Consider the following 20,202-nt stretch of genomic DNA (forward strand, 5'->3'; position numbering starts at 1 on the left):
CTCCAGGATCAAATATAAAATCCATTATTTTTTTGGCATTTACAGTCTTCCATATTTGTCCTCCTCCTCTACCCCTCCCCCACCTTTCCAGTCTTCTTACACTCTATACATTTGACTCTTCAATTCAGTAACACTGGCCTCCTTGGTCTTCCTTGGACAAGACACTCCATCTTCTTAGTCCGGGCATTTTCCCCGACTGTCTTCCATGCCTGGAATGTTCTCCCTCTTCCTCTCTACCACCTGGATTCCTTGACTTCCTTCAAGTCCCAGATAAAATCTCACCTTCTACAGGAAACCTTTCCCTAAACCCCTGAATTCTAGTGTCTTCTATTGATAATTTCCAACTTATCCTATCTACAATTTGTTTGTACAGTTGGTTGCATGTTGTCTCACATATTAGATTGGGAGCTCCTTGAGAGTGGGGCCTGTCTTTTACCTTTCTTTGTAAACCCAGGGCTTAGCACTATGTACACCACATAGTAAGTGTTTAATCAGTGTTTACCGACTGACTGAGATTCCATTCATAAAATACTTGTTAACCACCTAATATGTGTCAGAAGTGAGGTGAGTCTGGTCAACCTGGTCTTGGTGAAGTCGTATTGCCTTTTAACAGTCCCAGCTCCCTTTTGCAAACACTAACACACTATTCCTTTAGTATTTAGCATTGCATAATTTTGCCAGAAATAGAAGTCAAGTCCAATGTTAAAGCATTTCATTTAAATTTATTTTTGGTAGGCATCCTTGAGTTTTTAAATATCCCCAGTGCCCAAAAGTCATCTAGATAAATTGATGAGATTTACAAATGCAAACAGATTTACAAATAAACAACAGATGAGTCCATAAATAATGTGCCAGGTAGGAACATTTCCATTCCATCAGTCTGAAGAAGCCTAAACAGAAGTAGGCATTTGCACTGTTCTTGAAGACTAACAAACTAGTATCATGGGACTGTCAGAAGAAGCAAACCTCAGAATCATGGATCTTTCTGGGAATATTATCAATTCGGTCTCTGGTTCTTCAAAGTTGAAATCAGCTGTGCTATGATTAATAAATGAAGATAATAAGAATGCTCTTATCATTCCTTGTATTTCATCAGATTTTCCATGACTCAACTTGCTGAAGAAATTATCTATTCTCTTCTTCCTAAGGGTCAATAGTTATTCTTTAGATATTTTTTCAGCAGTTTATTCAGTTCTTTAAACTGCTTTAATGAATATTCTAAGCAAGATAAACTATATTTGCAAGGCCCATATTTTCCAGTGAAGAAAAACCATAAGTATTTTCCAAAGAGTAAGTCCAAATTGACCAGAACAGTCAGTCTACTCCTTTGGTTTCCTCAAAAGGTTAACCTGTGAAAGGCAATTAAAAGGAAAACATTGCTCATATAAAGTATTTTTATATACAATTTATTTGGTAACTGTAATTGAACATAATTTAAAGATCAATAATTGCTTAGCTTAGACTATTAGTCTAGAGATTTCAGTATTGGGATTCACCTGCTGGTTCTCTTTTGTTCAATTTTATTTCATTTGCCCTGGTTACACAAGATCACAAGCCTGTAAAAGCCTCCTCCCTTCCTTTGTTTAATGAAAGATCTTTGAGAATTAATGAGACAGTCAGACAATATTCCCAAGGCTTATTCTCTTCTAATTTCAGCTTTCATGATGGTTGGCAAGTAGGTCCATGAGAAATTTTCTTCTCCAAGAAACTCCTGTATTTAATTAATTTCTCTCACCCCTTTTTGGTCCCCAAAACAAAGTTTCTAAGATGATATCTGGTTCCGTGGATTTAATCATCAAAGTCTCTCCACTAAAGTCAGAAAGTCTGATCTCCTTTCCACTAGAGTGAATCTAAAATATATTTACAAGGTTTGATTATCTAGAGGGTGCCTTCCAGCTCTGAATACTATAATCTGTTCCATTTGAGTCTAAGGGAGTACAGGATACAGTGCCTCCCTAGGGCACTATCCATGCTGTCAATCTCACAGATTTATTTGTAGCCCTTTAATGGAACCGCCTATGTTGCTTTTTAAACCAAGGTGACTTGTTAATTGAGACAGTTCCAGATTTCACATTCTTGTCTAAGTCTGTATTTGAAGCCTGTAGGTTTGCCCTGAAACAATCATCTGCCTATTGGATTCATAGCCATGCCCAGGGGTTTCTAAGACTATGGCAGAACTTTATTTCTGGGCTCTCCCAAGGCATCTGTCTCGCCCATACCCCAAACCTCCCACATCTCAGGATTTCTTCATCAAGGGCTTTCACCTGAGAAAATGAAGCCCAAGAATAATTCCTTGCAGACATTTGCTCAGGGTTTTTATCTTCTTGAACCCAGATATTTCCCATGTGGCTGTAGCCATACTGGTCACACTCTGGGCTCAGCCCTTATTATACAAAGAATAATCTGCTTCCGTGGCCTTTTCTTATGACAGGAGAGGAACGGATCTATCTCCCCATAATTAAGTCCTCTTCACAACTGACCACAACTGATTTCATTCTTCCACAATGGAGGAATGAAAAATCGATTTGCCTGCAATCCTGAACAGTAGACTTTCCACCATGTGAAGTAAATCATGCTCACCTGGCAGGCCAAAGAGTTCTGAATCTATAGTGCAGACTTTCTATTTAAAAAATTTATTTAGATTTAACGTAGTGACAGATTCTTTTAAGCGCTGAGCCTAGATACTTTATTGTATTCAGTGATGTGGGCCTACATAAATCCCTTGAGCTATCAAGCAGCCTATAATCAGAGGCACTTGACTAATTTACTAGTATGGGCCATAGATCTATTTCCTTAAGGTTGCTTTCTATTTTGGGACTAGAGGTCCATAGAAATTCTACCAAACCTGCTGACTGCAGCACTGGATACAAACATATGTGGAATACATTCATCTGGATTTCCAAGCTGGAGAACTTAGAAAAATAATTTTTGAATACTTTGCTTTTTTAAAAAAAATCCTTAGTGAATATTATACATAATCTCTCTTCCTTACCCTTTGGTAGAAGCAACCATTAGCATGCAGTTTAAAAGCTAAAATGATGGTTCCAACCCTGGATACAGTACCCAGGGATGAATTGAAGTCTTTAGGGGCACATAGAGTTTAACAAACAAAAAGATTAGTTTATCGATCAGTCATGGCACTCTGAAGAAATATTGATTTTGTTTCATGTCATCTAATTCATATGAAACTGGTTTTCCAAGGTCACTACCTTTTGCCTCTTGACCACATGGCAAATGTAATTTTGAGTAAAGCATAGGTTCCTTTCTCCACTATAGTGCTATTCAGTTATCTCATTGTGGTCTGGAGGTGACGCTGGCTTCTCACAATCTACAGAAACTAGGAACATTTTGAGTACTTGACACAAAGCTGTTACTAAGGCCGTGAAATCAGGACTCTGCCACTGAGGCACTGAAATTTAGGGGGTATTTGTGATTCATAAAAGCAGTATTGAAGTATCTGAGTTTGATATGTAGTTTAACATAATAATCAAATAGGAAGCTGCTGAATGGTCCATTCATTTATTGCCAGACCCTTGTTGATCCCCTCTCCCTCCAATACCATGGATGCTATGTTCCCCTGTCTCTGCTCCTAGGGGAAGGTATTGGAACCCTCTGACTACACACACACACACACACACACACACACACACACACACACACACACACACACACCAGTTGAATTTGTCCTAAGTTGATTTTAAGTTTAATACTGCTTGCCCTCTGGTGCCTCTTATGAATCTTGCCTAGGTCTGAAGATACTAATTATATGTTTTATAAGCCACATGACAGTCTTTCTAAGAACAGCTTAATTAAATTCAGGGAAGTCTTTCACCAGAAAGTTGGTCAGAATAGTTGTTTATTTTTTGCTTGTTGGGGGGGGCATAATAACTCATTATACTGTGTTCTAAGTCTGGGGAATTGCCACTGTGGGGTGGGGGGTGAAGTATCCAAAGGGAAAGGATCATGAATTCTTGAAGTTTTATAATATACATTTATAATTACAATACCCATTCACTTTGGTAATGAAAAAAACTAAACCGAATATTCACTCACTGTGTATATTTATCTTTCCGATTCATCGTAGGAAAAATGTTCTACTTCTGATATGGGAGGAAGTACTTCTTTTGTCTCTGCAAAAGTAGAGGACCCCCTCTGCTTGGTTGTTCCTGGTTTACAGAAGAAAGCTGTTTCAGTTCACATTGATCTAGAGCACTTCAAGTAAGGAATAATAATAACGATGGTGATGGTGGTGACGACGATGACAACAACAATGATAAACATCTAGTGTGGTAGTGCTCATATTTGCCCTTGCTGATGGGCCTTACAGAACATCTACAGATTCCAATTCAACATATGGAAATTAGGAAGCCTATTTCCAGCCGTGTTTGACTGAGGGGCTGGTACTGGGCTAGGAAGAGAGCTCTTATAATTGGATGCAGAACCAGAACCCCATGGATATACCAAAGGGATGATCTGCCCCTTCAAGGTTCCTCTTTCTTTCTGTCTTTGAAGTACAAAGACTATTTAGAGCTGCATCCAACAGAGTGGGTTGGGGATATGGCAGAAGCTTCATCCTCTGACTAGTTCTACACAGCTAGGACCATGTCCTACCTAGGCAAATCTCTGCCTGAGGCTGTCTCTCTCTTCTTGTGTTTCCCTCCCAAAGCAGATGACTGAGTGACAACCTTGAGATAGAAAGGAGGAAGAGAGGGAAAAGAACAAGCAATTATGAAGTGTGCCAGGCACTATGTTAAGCACTTTACAAATATTACCTCGTTAGATCTTCATAACAATCCTGAGAGGTAAGTGCTATTATTATCCCCATTTTATAGTTGAGGAAAAGGGGACAGAGACAAAATTCCTTGCCCAGAAGGACACAGCTAGTAAGTGTCTGAGACTGGAATTTGAACTCAGGTCTTCCTGACTCCAGGCCCAGAATTTTAATCCTTGTGCCACCTAGTTTCTTGGGACAAGTCCAGGTGAACTTGTGGGTTTCAGAAGATCAGGAGGTGAAATGCTCATTAGCAGAAATGCCAAACTGCATTGTCTTGATGAAGCCTACTACCAACTTGCCAGAAGATTTTAATCTGGCTACAAATGATTATTTCTGAATTCTATTTAAATTGTTCTGTTAACATATGCTATGAATCTCATGCTTATAATTGCTTCTTTGTGTGAGAATAAAATGACTATCCTAGACCTGATTGATATGATGCATTGGTACCTCTTTTACTCCCCTTCTCCATTTTGGGGAAATCCTAGACTAGAGCCAAAGATAGAATTGTCCCCAAAGTAGCCAGGGTTGGGGGGTCATGAGTAAAAAAATGGGAGAACTGGGGAGCCTGTTCACTTGTTGAGAAGCCAGCTCACCCCAGAGCTAAGATCTGGGCAAACCACAATGGTAGGTGAAGGAGAGAGAATGAAAAAGGCGACCAGCCTCTGTGGCCTGCTTAGCAGTGCCTAGAGAGCTGCTGGACCATACTAGCTTTTAGTTGGCACGTTCACGTTGACAAAAGGCCCCACATTCTCTCACCTGATCTTCAAAACAACCCTATGAGATAGTTGTCATTATTATCTCCTTTTTCTAGAAGAGGAAACTGAAAGAGAGAATATGTTGTCTTGCCTAGGGTCACACAGCTAGTGTCCAAGGCAACACTTGAACTCAGGTATCACTGATTCCAAATTCAGCTCTCTAACCACTGCTTCATGTGCCTGCTTCAAATACCCTACATTCTAAAATGATTAGCAAAAGTTCTTTTTGTGGTGACAAAGAATTAGAAACAGTGAATGTACATGAATTAGGGAATGGATGGACTAGTTCTGTATATGTTTGTGACTGAATATGATTGTGCTCTAAGAAATGATGAAGGGGATGGTTTAAAGAAAAAAACCCTCAAAAGACTTACATGAACTGATGCAAAGTAAAGTGAACAGAACCAGGAGAATAGTATATACAGTAACAGCAATATTGTAAAGATAAACAACTGTGAAAAACTTAGTAACTGTGATCAATACAATTATCCACAATTCCAAAGAACTCAAGATGAAAAATATTATCCACTTCAGACAGAGAGCTGATGGACTCTGGGTATAGATTGAAGAATTTTTTCCTCCTTATTTTTCTTGGTTTTTTTTTGCAACAAGACTAATATGGAAATATACTTTGCTTAACTTTATATGTATAATCCACATCATATTTCTTGCCTTTTCCATGAGTGAGGAAGGGGTAGAGGGAGGGAGAGAATTTGTAACTAAAAATAATTTTTTTAATACCATCAAAAATTTAAAAAATAAAATTAATAACAAATACATGTAAATATGTTGTTCTTCCTTAAGGCTAAGAATTAGACTCATACAAAAGAACTTGCCCCAGATTACCCACCAACAGGATTGGAGGCATCATGGTGTCTGGTTTTGGAGTCAAAAGACCTACGAAGACTTACATCTTGCTTCTGTCGCTATTTGCTGTCTTATTTTGGACAATCCATTTAAACTCTCTCAGCCTCACTTTCCACATGTGTTCTTTAAAGTCCCTTCTAGCTCTAAATTTATGTTCCTATACTTCTAAAATTATACTACCTCTTTCCTTTTAAAGGAAATCAGTGATCACTTTTCAAGATAGCTCAAAGAGGGAAGATCCTCCCTAAACAGAAAAGGTAACAGAGTGTATTATCACACAAAAAAGAGACCAAGTATCATGTGTCATTAGTAACAACTGACATGTATACCTGTTTTCTTATCTTTGATAATTTATAACCATAGAGGTAACTTTAGCTAATGATTCTTTATCAATATCATGCCAAGTATAAAACAGGGAAATACCTGGTTGCTAAAGATATTTCTCCACTATTGTGGAGAATAGCTTGCATGAAGTTAAAATGGAACAATTTCCTATAAGTGATGAGGTTCTACTGATGCTCATAATTGCAGATGACATTGTGCCAATTGCATTGAGTTCCAAAATACTTCACAGCCTCTTCAGTGAGACTAAGACCACTCAAAAAGGTTGACCCAGTAATCTACTTGGGAAAAATTCAATTGAATGAAAAAATACCTAATTATCCAGACTCTGAGATGTAGCCTGATATATTGAATGAGGTTATTAGTACATATGTTTTGGTCAGGCACTGTAAATGAACAATGAGATAAGTCAAAAAGTTGAGTAAGTGGAAGAGAGCAAACTGGTCACATTTTGGAAACCTCCCAGTTCTTTCAAGGATTCCAAAATACCTTCTGCCACTAGAGTCTATCATTTTAAATTCAATTATCTCCCAGAAATATTCTATGGCTATGATTTTTTGGAATATTACAGTCTCAAAAGAATTAAATTTTCAGGTGGATCCAAAGAGCATTGGAAAGACATATGGTTGGTGTAGTTGCTGCAATGTATTAGAAAAAATATCTTGCTTTCAAGCAGATAATATTCTTATATTAATAAGAAGTATTCTCAAGGACACCTATACAAATGTATGGTATTAGTATTAGTCACAGGAGCAATAGTATTAAGGTATAACAAGGCTGAAAGCTTGGTTTAAAAACCTAAAAGGTAATTAAACACTAAAACAAACTACTAAAGGAGAGAGATTTTTAACATCTCTATTTATGGATGTTTAAAAACAGGACAAAAACCACCTGTTCTGTAAGGTTTAAATCATTTGTTAGCAGCTAGGTAGTGCATAAGCTGCTAGACCTGGAATCAGGGTGTTAAATCCCACCTCAAACATTTATTAGCTGTGTAATCCTGGAAAAGTCACTTAACTTCTATCTGCCTCAGTTTCCTCATCTGTAAAATAGGGTGTAATAACAGTACCCCCTATTTTCTCAGGGTTATGAGGACCATATGATATAATATTTGTAAAAGTACTTATCAAACCTTAAGGGCTATATAAATGCTAGATATCATTATTATATGGATTTAAAGTGCTTTGGGAAAATTTCAAGTACAAGACCATTATCAGTTACTATTATTTAGTGAAGTTTATAAGTACCAGAAGAAGAATACCTGTGGGAAAATGTGCCACCTGTCAAAATCAAGGCTAAGCCTCAATTCTGTTTGTGAAATATTGTTCATACACAGAAACAATAAAAAATACCCTCATGTGCCTTTGGGTTTTAAAAATTGTTATTCTCAATATCTCTCAAGAGAAAAGCAGCTGAAGCAATGCTACATGATATGATAATATTCAAAACTGTACAAAACTTGACAAAAACCAAAAATGAGCTGCCTTTCTAATTCCTTTATTGAGAATATGTGAGATAAGAATATTTCTTTTAAAAGTCTAGAGTGATGTTTCCCCCTAAAATTGCTTTTAAAAAAACCCTTAGCCTCCAATACCATTAATTCTCTACCACTAATCCAATATATCTCTCTTTGGGAAACAGAAACAGTCAAGAATATTCAAGGATTTCACTTAGAAATGGTCAAGACTGAATCAAAACATTGCTTTGAATTTTGCAGAGAGCTCAAAAGAACTAGAAAAAAATGAGCAGTCTCAGGCTCTGTTTTGCTTACCCAGACTGAATTTAACTGTCAAAATGGTTTTCTCAGCAGTAAAGCCTTTGATTAAAAATAAAGTTCCATTCCTATTATGTTCTCAGATAAAGCCCCAGTCACTGTCACTGGTAAGATTTTTATTTTCTTTATGTTTAATTCTGTTTTCAGAGTTCACTTTGTAAAGGGGAATGAGGAGAATTGCAATCCATGACATCTGACCTTCTAGTTTCTAGTCCTGATTCATCATACAGCATTTTCATGTCCACTGAGCAAATGGTCAGTCCTTTTTCCCCCTCTTGTTCTTTAAGATTTAGGAGTTAGAAACAAGGAAATACAATCACTGCAGCCATACCAAGTCCCTTTGTGCCAACTGCTCAGCTCTTTTATTGGTGATTAACTTATTTTTTCTGATTTGTGAATTTAAGAAGAGATTACTGAAACCTAAAAGAAAAGAGCTCAAGGTTATTTTCTCTCTCCTCTCTCTCTTCAACCTTCTAACATGTAAAAATGTAGATAATAATATCTCTTAAGTCTCCCTGACATGAGTGGGTATAATAGTATTTAGAGCTGAAAAGAATGTTAGAGATCATCTAGATAAAGTCCAACTCCTCATTTTACACATGAAGAAATTTAAAGACTTGCCCGAGCCACCAACAGTACGGAGTAGAATCAAATTTGAACTAAGGTCTAAAGTGTTCCCAAGGTCACACGAGTTAGATAGTTGCTGTGAAAATACAACATAATACATTTAAAACATTTTGATGAATAAAATGTACCATATGTGAAAACAGCATTATTAGTGGGGGGGGGTTGGCACTCTGGGTTCTTTTGCTTACTGTTTAACCTTTTTTTGTATTTACCCCATTTGCTTGCATTGGGTTGGGTGGGGCTGGAGTATAGAGCAAGAAGTAGAAGGGGCATCATGAAAGTCAATAAGGAATTCTTGAAAGGTTCTCAAGTATTTAATTTTCCCATAAGCACCCTTTCCAAAAGCAATAGTGCTCAAGTTAACTTCACAGATTTCTTTGGTCAAGGATAATATATTCAAGACCCCTTTGGAAACTAGAACTGTAATTTTTTTAAACTATTCTGCTGAAAGTATTTGCTGTAGAGCCAACTTTCAACTTTCATAGCAACCATTCTCTCTCAAATCTTAACATCTTTCCTGATTGACATGAGCATTCAGCTGAGCCACAGCAAATTGTATGCGTAGTTCTGACCTTTTCATTCAACTCATCCAGACATTCCATGGCAAGTGGCACTTTGTGGGCAAAAGAACAGATTATGGAATCACAGGACAGATTTCCATCAACTGAGTTGCCAATGCAAATTCACCACCTACCATTCCCAAAGCTCCATCTGTCCTATGGCCAGTGATCCTAACCCTACCCATCTGTTCCAAGTCTAGATTGTGTGGAAATTAAATCAGAATGTTAAAATATCTGACTTTCATTTGTTTGCCTCACTTGGAAGAGTAACTATGACTAAAGGCTTTCCTTGAAAACTTATCCAATGGAAACATCTGTAGCAGTCAGTAGGCTGAACCAATGATTAAGTACTATTAAATTCCTATTTAAAATGTCTTCTTTGGTGAAGTACTGAAATTAAGGCATAGATTGCACCTTTCATTATTTTTCTGCTTTTGGATAGGTATTATGAACAAAGACAAATTATAGGAAATATTTTTCCTATTCTGTATTTCCCATTTTCCACATGACACATTGGTATGTGGTAATCAAATAAAGTAGTATACATTCTTCCAATATATAATGTTTAGAGTTTAATTAGCAGATGTATTTGTCATCAATTATTTGTAGCTACCTAATACTCATCAAAATCAAAGTCCTCCTTTAAAAAAAGGAAACCCTCTGCTCTCTCCTTTTGGAATCTACTCTTATCCGAGCAGATGGCTTTAACTTTGACTGTTTGATGTATATGAATCTGAATTATAAGAGTCATAAATATTATAGTTAAGCAAGTGAAAAATTAAATTTTCATGTTGCCTGCTTGCAGGACATCTGGCATCAGTAATTTTTCTTCCCTCCTGCAGGAAATTGAAACCTGCTCCATCCCTGTTTTCAAATATCAGCCACAAGTATATTAAAAGCGCTAACCTTAGACTGCTGCTTTTAATTTTGGCTCCAGATAATGGCAACTCTAAATTACTGGGTGATCCACTTGTTCATATTTAGTGATTTCATTTCAAACTAAAATTTAGTTGTCTCTGCTGTAGTTCACACCTATATTCACGGCATAAGAGAACTCATCTAGTGCTGTTTCTAATTCTTTGTAGCTAGGATTCATGTTGCTAAGCATCAGCCTTTCAGAAGAAAACTAGATCACCTTCTATTTCCAGGGATGAGAAGAAGCAAGAGCTTTTTGGGCTAAATTCTTTAACAGGGATAGGTGACTTATGTAACCAGGACCACCTAGTACTCAGCCATATGCACCTCTTAGGGGTTTTTTGGTCCCCTTCCTGTTTCTACCCTCTTCTCCAACTATATCATTCCTTTTCCCTTTTATTTTCTTTCTTCCCTTCTGTCTTTTTTTAATCCCAAGGACTAGTGCCATCCAAATCATTTTCCCTTTAAACTCCAAGGACTAGTGCAATCCAAAGTCATTACTGACTCTCTTGGCTACATATGTGTGAGCAGGAGTTTTATCAATGTGCAAATGACAAATTTCCAGATTATAAATGTAACCTTCTTTCCCCGCTTCCATACCTCCTATGAATGTTGAGCTTTTTAGTTTACAAGCATATTATCTACAACAACCAACCTTATGAGGTACCTGATGCAGGCATTATTGTTTCATTTTAAAGATAATAGAATTGGGAGTCAGAGAGCTTAAGTGATTTGACTAGCTGACATAATTAGTTAATCATAAAACCGAGATTTCTGGTCCTAAAGCCAGGGGTTCTGGTCAATGACCCAGTTACAAAGAACTTATGTAGTGGCTTGAAGTGAGCTAGTGGTTCTACTAAGTCACATTTTTTTCTTCTTTGACATGACTACTCTAAAGAAGTGGAAGCAAAACAAAGGATATTAAGTACCTTAATAGGCTTTAATTTTTGTATTTTTTATTTTCAGTGCCTAACCATATAATAGATGCTTCACAATGGATCAAATTAAGTTCCTAAGAATCTGCAAATTAACTTCTTGTTAAGTATTTCCTTAGAGATTTTTATTAATTTATCAATTTAATTTTTAAAAAATTCTTTATTGGGGCAGCTAGGTGGCACAGTGGATAGAGCACTGGCCCTGGATTCAGGAGGACCTGAGTTCAGATCCGACCTCAGACACTTGACACTTACTAGCTGTGTGACCCTCGTCAAGTCACTTGACCCCAATTGCCTCATCCCTCCCCCCCCAAAATTTATTAATTTTTTAGTATCTGTGTGAATTTTATTTGTCCTAGGCTAGATTCACTAGTTTAGTTTTATAATATAAATCAAACCTAAAGAATTAGCAGATTCAGAAATAAATCTGTTAGATTTCTGTAGTTAAATTCCAAAATTGACTTTTTTTTGTAACATGGGAAAGTATTCTCTCCTACCTCAAATTTGCTAGAGCACTTTGGCCTTATCTGGCCCCCCATCACACAGACTTGTATTATACTAATCCGTGTACATTGTGTATCCTGTCCAGTAGAATGTAAACTTGTGGAAGGCAGGGAACATGCTATTTTTGACCTTTTATATCCCTAGCACCTACCACAATGTCATGTATATAAGAAGCACTTAAAATATATTTGATGCTATCCACCTCCAGAGAGAGAACTGATGAATTCTGTTTGGGGTTTGTTTGTTTGTTTGTGGGGCAATGAGGGTTAAGTGACTTGCCCAGGGTCACACAACTAGTAAGTGTCAAGTGTCTGAGGCCAGATTTGAACTCAGGTCCTCCTGAATCCAGGGCCAGTGTTCTATCCACTGCACCACCTAGCTGCCCCCAAGAACTGATGAATTCTGAATGTGGATTGAAGCATATTTTCTTTCACTTTATTTTTCTTGTTTTTTTCTTTTTTTAACAACATGGCTAATATGAAAAAATATTTTGCATAACTTTATATGTACATTTGTATTGTGTTTCTTGGTTCTTATTGGATGAGGATGGGACAGCAGAGGAGAGAATTCATAACATAAAATTTAAAAAAATAAATAAAATTCATCAGAACATCAAAATAAATATATATATGTATATATATATATTACTTGAATTGACAGAGTAAAACTATTGTGACACCACTTATCATTTATGCTTTAACTCAGCTGAAATATCAAATTCTTAAACATGTCAATAGAGTTAAGATGTCATTGATGGGATTTTCATCTGTGTGGACTGTAGAATCTAGCCACACTTTCTAATCCTGTGAGCTCCTATACATGTCCTCTCATAAATCCTTTATGAAAGATTCACCTAATAATTACACCAGAGGCTTTTTGCTGGGTGTCTTTAAAAATTCCCTAGTTACTAATGCATTTCTCAGGCCTTCCTTCTCTTATTTCTTGCTTTTGCTACATTACTGCCATTACTCCTTTTCTGATCATATATTTTCCAAATGATATCTTTTACACCGCTTCTTCCATGAAAGTTATCATTGGTATGCTGCAATCTTTATTTTACACCAGGTGATGAAATATTCCATAAAATCATATTTCTTATTGAGCTTGGGCACTCAATGAAATTCTCTACCAACCCTTTTTTTTTTTTTACTTTTTCCAAGGAGAACTTGTGATTTATCCCACGATTCAGTTTTAATATCTTTATTTCTTCTGGTTTTATTTATTGTGAGAATGTCCAATTTGAAATGCTTCAGTAGTATAGTAACTTATTGATAAAGGATTATAGATTTAGAGCTGCAAGGCACCTTATAAACCATCTAGACCAAACTCCTCATTTTACAGAAGAGGCACAAAAGTCAACATATGGTAAGTGAGTGACTTGTCCAAGATCTTAAGAGTCTGAGGAAGGAATTGAGGCCAAGTCTTCCTGACTTCAAATCTGGAACCCTATATACTCTGCCAAACAGGATCCTCCATTCAACGTATCCTTTCCTACTACTCAACCACCATCACTAAAAACTGTGGAAACAGAAGAGGACCACATAACCCTGCTAGACATTTTGTATTTTTGCTTTGTCATGTCCAAAATATTCATCATGTAATGACTAACTTACTAGTGATGAGCTTTTCTCTATTTAGGTGTATTCTCAGACAATAGGTACAATCTGTTGGCATGACCATCCTTCCATCTTGGTAAGACCTGTCAGAGTTTATTGCTACTTTCATAGCTGTTAAAAACCTGTCAGATTTATCTAGTACAGTAGAATGGGATTTATTGTTCATTATTTCTATATATTTTGTTATTAAATAATTCATGCAGTTTATTGTGCCTCTATAGGTCTAAAAGAAAATATTAGACCTAAAAGAACCCAGGTGTGTGAAAATTTTAATAAAAATGGAAAGCAAGACACTATTCAAACTACTTATGCCCACCTACACACATGGAACTTATTGCACTATTTGTGCAATATGTGAAAAAAATTTAATTATCACAGCCAATGAGGACAACATAAACTATTATGTTGACTGAAATAGAGACCACAAACACTCAGGGAAGGTGGTATGCATTTGTATTCCAAAGGAAAGAAGATTACAGAAAATTTACCATTCATTCAGTTAGCGTCACATAGCTAGTAAGTGTCAAGGGTCTAAGGCCAGATTTGTATTCAGGTCCTCCTGAATCCAGGGCCAGTGCTCTATCCACTGCCCCTAGCAACACCTAGCTGCCCCTCTGTTTATTTTCTTTCAGCAAAAAATCCTCTTTTGCTCCCAAGATGAATAAACTAATTTGGTGAATGGAAAAATGTGTGGTGTGAATTTGTATCAATGTTTACTTTATTATTCAAGAACCACTACAGAGAAGTTCTGAAAACCATAGTTGGAACTAACATATAGCTGTTTTACAGAGGTATGACATACAATCTTGGCTTTCTTCCAAACTGTCCTTCACTCACATTACTGCTTCTCCAGAGGATCATACTGATTCCTTTTTCTTCCCATTTCCAGAGACACCTCCAATCCATCATTACATAGGAAAGTCTCAAAGATGGTACCCAAGGGAAGTATTATTTCCTTTCCATTTATTTCTCAGAGCACAACTTTCAAGCAGAAAAAAGTCTTTATGTTGAGGGAACATAAACAAGGCAGAATTTCAAAAAAAATTTAAAAAGTACGATCCTATAACTCAATAAGCAATGATATTAGGAGCATGCTAATAAAGTTAGAAGATTTTTAGTGAAATCTATGGAAAATAAAAGATGACTGAGGCAAATTCTTTTGCTAGTAGATTAACAAATTTGTAAGTAAATCTTGTGAAGTTAGCTAGGTCTTTTGAATTTAAATTCCCATGAACACTTGGAAAGACAGGGTAACTATTGACTTTTTTTTCAAGGAAAATTGAAATGTCATAAGTTATGACTTGTAAAAAGAAATGACCGAGATAGAATGGGTCAAACTGTTATAAGATGATATCCTTAGGGGCAGCTAGGTGGCACAGTAGATAGAGCATTGGCCCTGGATTCAGGAGGACCTGAGTTCAAATCCAGCCTCAGACACTTGACACTTACTAGCTGTGTGACCCTGGGCAAGTCACTTAACCCCAATTGCCTCACCAAAAAAAAAAAAAAAGAAGATGACATCCTTAACACCTTCCTTCTCATTCCCCAACCTAGAGTAAATTTTACCATGTAAAACTATTTGGGTGTGTGGTTTTCATGAATCCATATACCACAGAACTTCTATTCATCTATCTCACATATATCACTTGAGGCAGCTGATGGCACAGTGCCTCAGATCGAACCTGGAGTCAGGAAAACCCAAGTTCAAATTTGGCCTCAAACACTTAGTGGCTATGTGACCCTGGACAAGTCACTTAATGTCTGTTCTCCTCAGTTTCTTCAAATGTAAAAATGGAGATAATAATAGTACCTACCTCCCAGGGTTGTTGTGAGGTTCAAATGAGATAATATTTGTAAAAAGTGCTTAGCAAAGTACCTGGTTCATAGTAGGTGCTGTATAAATAAATACTCATTCCCTTCTCTTATCGGTACCATACTCTGATAATTAGCAACTATTATGGTATTTAGAGCAGGAAACAACCATAGAGAGCTTCTGGTCTAATTCCTCATTTCATAAATTTAGAAACTGGTGCCCAGAGAGGTTGTGAGTTCCCAGGGTAATACAGGTAGTTAGTAGCAGAGTGAGGATTCAAACTCAAGGTCATCTGACTCCAAATCAGGTTGTTGGACTCTATAGCCTGTGAGGGCCAAAATGAGACTTACTGTAGGAGTGTTCTGCCATGAGGAACAGGAGTCTGAGGGCAAGACATGTGGCTTTTCTTTGGCATCAGGAAATGACGTTTGCTTGTGGGAGGAAGAGGGGGCGAGGCTGGCGCTCCCGCTCTTTTTCGCCAGGACTCTCATGGAGAGCGGAGCAGGAGAACTGTAGCTCCCCGAGATAGATAGCTAGATAGATGAATCTAGGCCTTTCTCTTTCTCTTCACCAAATTCTTATTCTCCTTAACAAATGCTTAAAAGTTTAACTCTTGCTAAAGCTTATAATTTATTGGTGACCGCTCATTAGATATTTTAGACAGACTAGCTAGAATTTTAGCCCCTTACAAGCCAATGCTCTTTCTACTAGATGACACCACCTCTCATCAATAGCTTCATAACTTTTCTTTCATTGCTAGGGGAGTTATTTTTCAGTTACTAGTGTTTCTCCTAGCCTCTTTGTATGATCTAGTTTTTTAGACCCAAAACTAATATTTTTTCCCCTTGGGCACAGTAGACTAATCTGTGAGTCCATATTAATTGAGAAGTCTCTTGATCTTAGCTGTAAGCAGCAATTTCCTGCAAATTGCTAAACAGATACAGATGCAGCTACAAATGCAGTTGAGGGTTTGAGTTTTGTTGTTTTGACAACTTTACAACTGGCAGGCATATAAGTAACTAAAAGAGAGAATCGAGCCCAGGTCTTCCTATCTCCAAGTCTAGTATTCTATCCACTCTGCCATGCAGGATCCTCCTTTTAGGGTACACTTTTCCACTACTCTTCCACCATAACCAAGGAAACAGAAGGGGCCACACAGCACTATTGGCCATTTTGTATTTTTGGTTTGTCGTGCCCAAGCTCTTCATCATCTAGTGGCTAAACTATTAGTGATGAACTTCTCCCTGTTTAGGCTGGTTCTCAGACAGTAATCCATTGTCAGATTCATCCATCCAGCTAGGTTAGATCTGTCAGAATTTATTGTCTATTCAAATAGCTATTTAGAACCCAGGATCACCTTCAGACCAGACTTGAAATTCTGTTTCTCTTTCTCTAGGTTAGAGAAATATGGGAAGGCAAATAAGAAGCCTTAGTAATTTTGTTCATAATTCTGCTGCCCTCTAATAAACAAAAATAGGAATTGCCATGGTTATATATGCAATGCCTTGTTTATAGTAGGTACTTGCTAAGTATGTGCTGAATGAAATTAATGAGTCACACGATCATAATTCTGTATAGAATTAGGAGAGCTTAAGACGTTTAGTCCAGAGGTTCTTAACATGGAGTTTTTGGACTTGTTTTTAAAAATACTTTGGTAACAATATTTTATTTCAATTGGTTTCCTTTGTAACCCTATGGATTTTACTTTATACCTTTAAAACACGATTCTGAGAAGGGCTCCCTAGGCTTCACCAGACTGCTCAAGAGGTCCATGACACAACACTACTTCTCTACTCCAACACTCTCACTTTACCGATGAAGAAGCTAAGGCCCAAAGAAAGTTAAGTAATTTGCCTAAGAAAACACAGATAAGAGGGGCAGCTAGGTGGCACAGTGGATAGAGCACCGGCCCTGGAGTCAGAAGTACCTGGGTTCAAATCTGGCTTCAGACTCTTAACACTTACTAGCTGTGTGACCCTGGGCAAGTCATTTAACTTCCATTGCCCCACAAAAAGAAAGAAAGGAAGGAAGGAAGGAAGGAAGGAAGGAAGGAAGGAAGGAAGGAAACACAGATAATGAGTAGGAAATTTGGGATGGGAACCCTAGTTCTCTGGCTCCAAATGCAAAAGAACTTTCCTGTGCATCAGCCTGTCTCGACCCTGGACAGTGGATTCTGAAGGAACCTTCCTAATTAGTTCAAAGAGCTATGAGGAGAGCCAGCCAGCAGTCTATGCTGACAGCCTCTCATTTGCTCTCATTAGGTACCTCTTATTCCAATACAATGACACTTAGGAAAAGGACAGAGGGGACTTTTTAATTGGTGCTATTACGAGCTCTCTATACAATGATGTTCACCATTAATAGAGAATCTAAAGAATTCTATGCCCACTCTACAATTACTTCTCACAATTCTCAGAAATAATGGTATCTTGTCTCATTTAAAAATAAATCTGAAGTTCCTTCCTTATTGCCTTTTCCTTTCTGCCTACTCACATGAATTTCTTCTTGCCAATTAAGCAAACTTACCATTATTTAAGGAGGCAGTTTTGACTTTAACTGTCCCCTCATAGTAGACAAATTAAACTGAATTTCATAAGCCCCCAGCTTCTTTCATCCAGATGTGTAGCCAATTTAAATGAGCTCAGGTCTCTAATCAGTTCTCACTCTTAGGACTTAATCTTTGTAGATACTTTAGAATTTATTTAGCAGTGGTTCCTGAATACATAATGTAGCACTCACCTGAAACCACATGGATATTTAACATTTCTCTCAATTTCCCAGAATCATTTCCTTTTAAGAGAGTGGAGGCTCGTTTGTACTTATCATCTGCTCAAATAAAAGAAACTGTTAAGCATTTAAATGAGATATATGTACACACATTCATAAACATACATACATTTTTCAAATAAATATGTGGGAAAATGGGTTATCTATAATAACTACCTGAGAAATTTGAAATTAAGCACTCTCCTAAGACATTATTTTCATTTTGCAAACACTAGTTCATTCTGAGACCAGTGCCTTTTCAACTAACACTGATGAACATAGATATGTTCCATCTAATAAGGACTTCTAGCTATTATGTTCAATATACCTAATAGTTCTGCTACCTAATATACCACACTCTAGCTAATAGGTAGATGGCATTACTCTGTAGTCATAGATTTAAGAGACTGAGCATGCAGAGGCCATTGACTTCTTCCTAGACATTATACAGTTTATAAATTGGTCTCCAATTGGACAGTTGTGTCTGTGACTGAATCACCCAAATTGCTACATTTCTTGTAGGTGTCTAGGCATGGAAATCAGTGTTTATGATCTAAACTTACAGGCAATTAAACTTTTAAATAAACTTAAATAGGAAACTAAATATATTATTATATATCAATATATTATATATAATATAAGTATATAATATATAATATAAATATATTATAAATATAAATATTAATTAATCATTACTTCTTCTCTGAGGTCTCAGAGAAACCTGGAAACAAAATGATGCACAATTTAGATTGAGTTAAAATCATAGTCTTACAGGGGGCAGCTAGGTGGCATAGTGGATAGAGCACTGGCCCTGGATTCAGGAGGATTTGAGTTCAAATCTGGCCTCAGACACTTGACACTTAATAGTTGTGTGACCCTGGTCAAGTTACTTAACCCTCATTGCCCCACAAAAAAAAAAATCATAGTCTTACACTGGTAAGGGACAGTGTTTGGCACATAAATGCTTAAGGAGTGTTTGTTGAATTAATTGGACATCACAGACCCTCACGTTCAGGGTTTCCCATGGCAATTTACCTACAACAAATTTTTACCAGTCCATAAAACTTTTACTATCAAAGCTACTTATCTATAAAACCTAGAAACTTAAAATCTACCTCATTCTTCTCCTCTGTTCATCCTGTTAATCCCTCTCTGAGTTCCTCTTTTTTTCTTTTTTATAGTAAATTACATTTATACAGTACTTTAAAGAGATTTCCTTACAATGAAGCCACAAGGTTGATTATTGCAACAATAGTAATAGATAACTTTTATATAGTACCTTAAACACGACAAAGTTTTCTTCACAATAGACCAGCAAAGTAAGTACCATAAGTTTTGCCATCATCATCAATCAATCATGCATCAAATCCTCATCATTATCCTCAGTCAATCCTCATCATTGTCAATCAATCCTCATCTTCATTCAATCTTCATCTTCATTAGTCTTCATTTTTTTATCATTTGTCTTCATCATCAATCAATCCTCATGAATCAATCCTCATCTTCCTCCCATCCTCAATCCATCCATCCATCCATCATCATCATCTTACATTACTATTACCTATGCTTCCAAAATTTTTTACAATTACTATTGTTAACTGTTTCCCTCCATCCTATTCCCTAAGATATTTACTCTATTTTATACCTTCTTTTACCCCCTCAAAAGTGTTTTGCTTCTGACTGCACCCTCCCCCAACTCTGTCCTCCCTTCTTTCACCCCTCCCTCTTTATCCCCTTCCCCTCCAACTTTCCTGCAGGGTCAGATAGATTACTCCACCCAATTGAGTGTGTATGTTATTTCCTCCTTGAGCCAACTCTGATGAGATTAAGGTCTTTGAGCCAGTTCTGATGAGCGTAAGGCTCATTCACTTCCCCACTCCTCCCCCATTTCTCCCCCCACTCCATAAGCCCTTTCCTTCTTCTTTCGTGTGAGATTTCACCACATTCTACC

General features: G+C 37.0%; 1 protein-coding gene across 1 annotated transcript in view; it reads right to left on the reverse strand.

Annotated features, from left to right (window-relative positions):
• Positions 1-740: 740 nt before the first annotated feature.
• The window catches only part of TMEM156 (transmembrane protein 156), a 41,080-nt gene continuing 21,618 nt past the window's right edge, over positions 741-20,202 (reverse strand). Inside the window, exons 5-7 of the mRNA XM_043972968.1 lie at positions 18,225-18,311; positions 4,054-4,166; positions 741-1,349 (exon numbers count right to left, since the gene is read on the reverse strand). Of these exons, the coding sequence (XP_043828903.1) occupies positions 4,063-4,166; positions 18,225-18,311 (191 nt within the window). The 3' untranslated portion in view covers positions 741-1,349; positions 4,054-4,062. The remainder of the gene's footprint in view (positions 1,350-4,053; positions 4,167-18,224; positions 18,312-20,202) is intronic.

This window comes from Dromiciops gliroides, chromosome 6 (genome assembly GCF_019393635.1).
Source record: "Dromiciops gliroides isolate mDroGli1 chromosome 6, mDroGli1.pri, whole genome shotgun sequence".
NCBI classification, from domain to species: domain Eukaryota; kingdom Metazoa; phylum Chordata; class Mammalia; order Microbiotheria; family Microbiotheriidae; genus Dromiciops; species Dromiciops gliroides.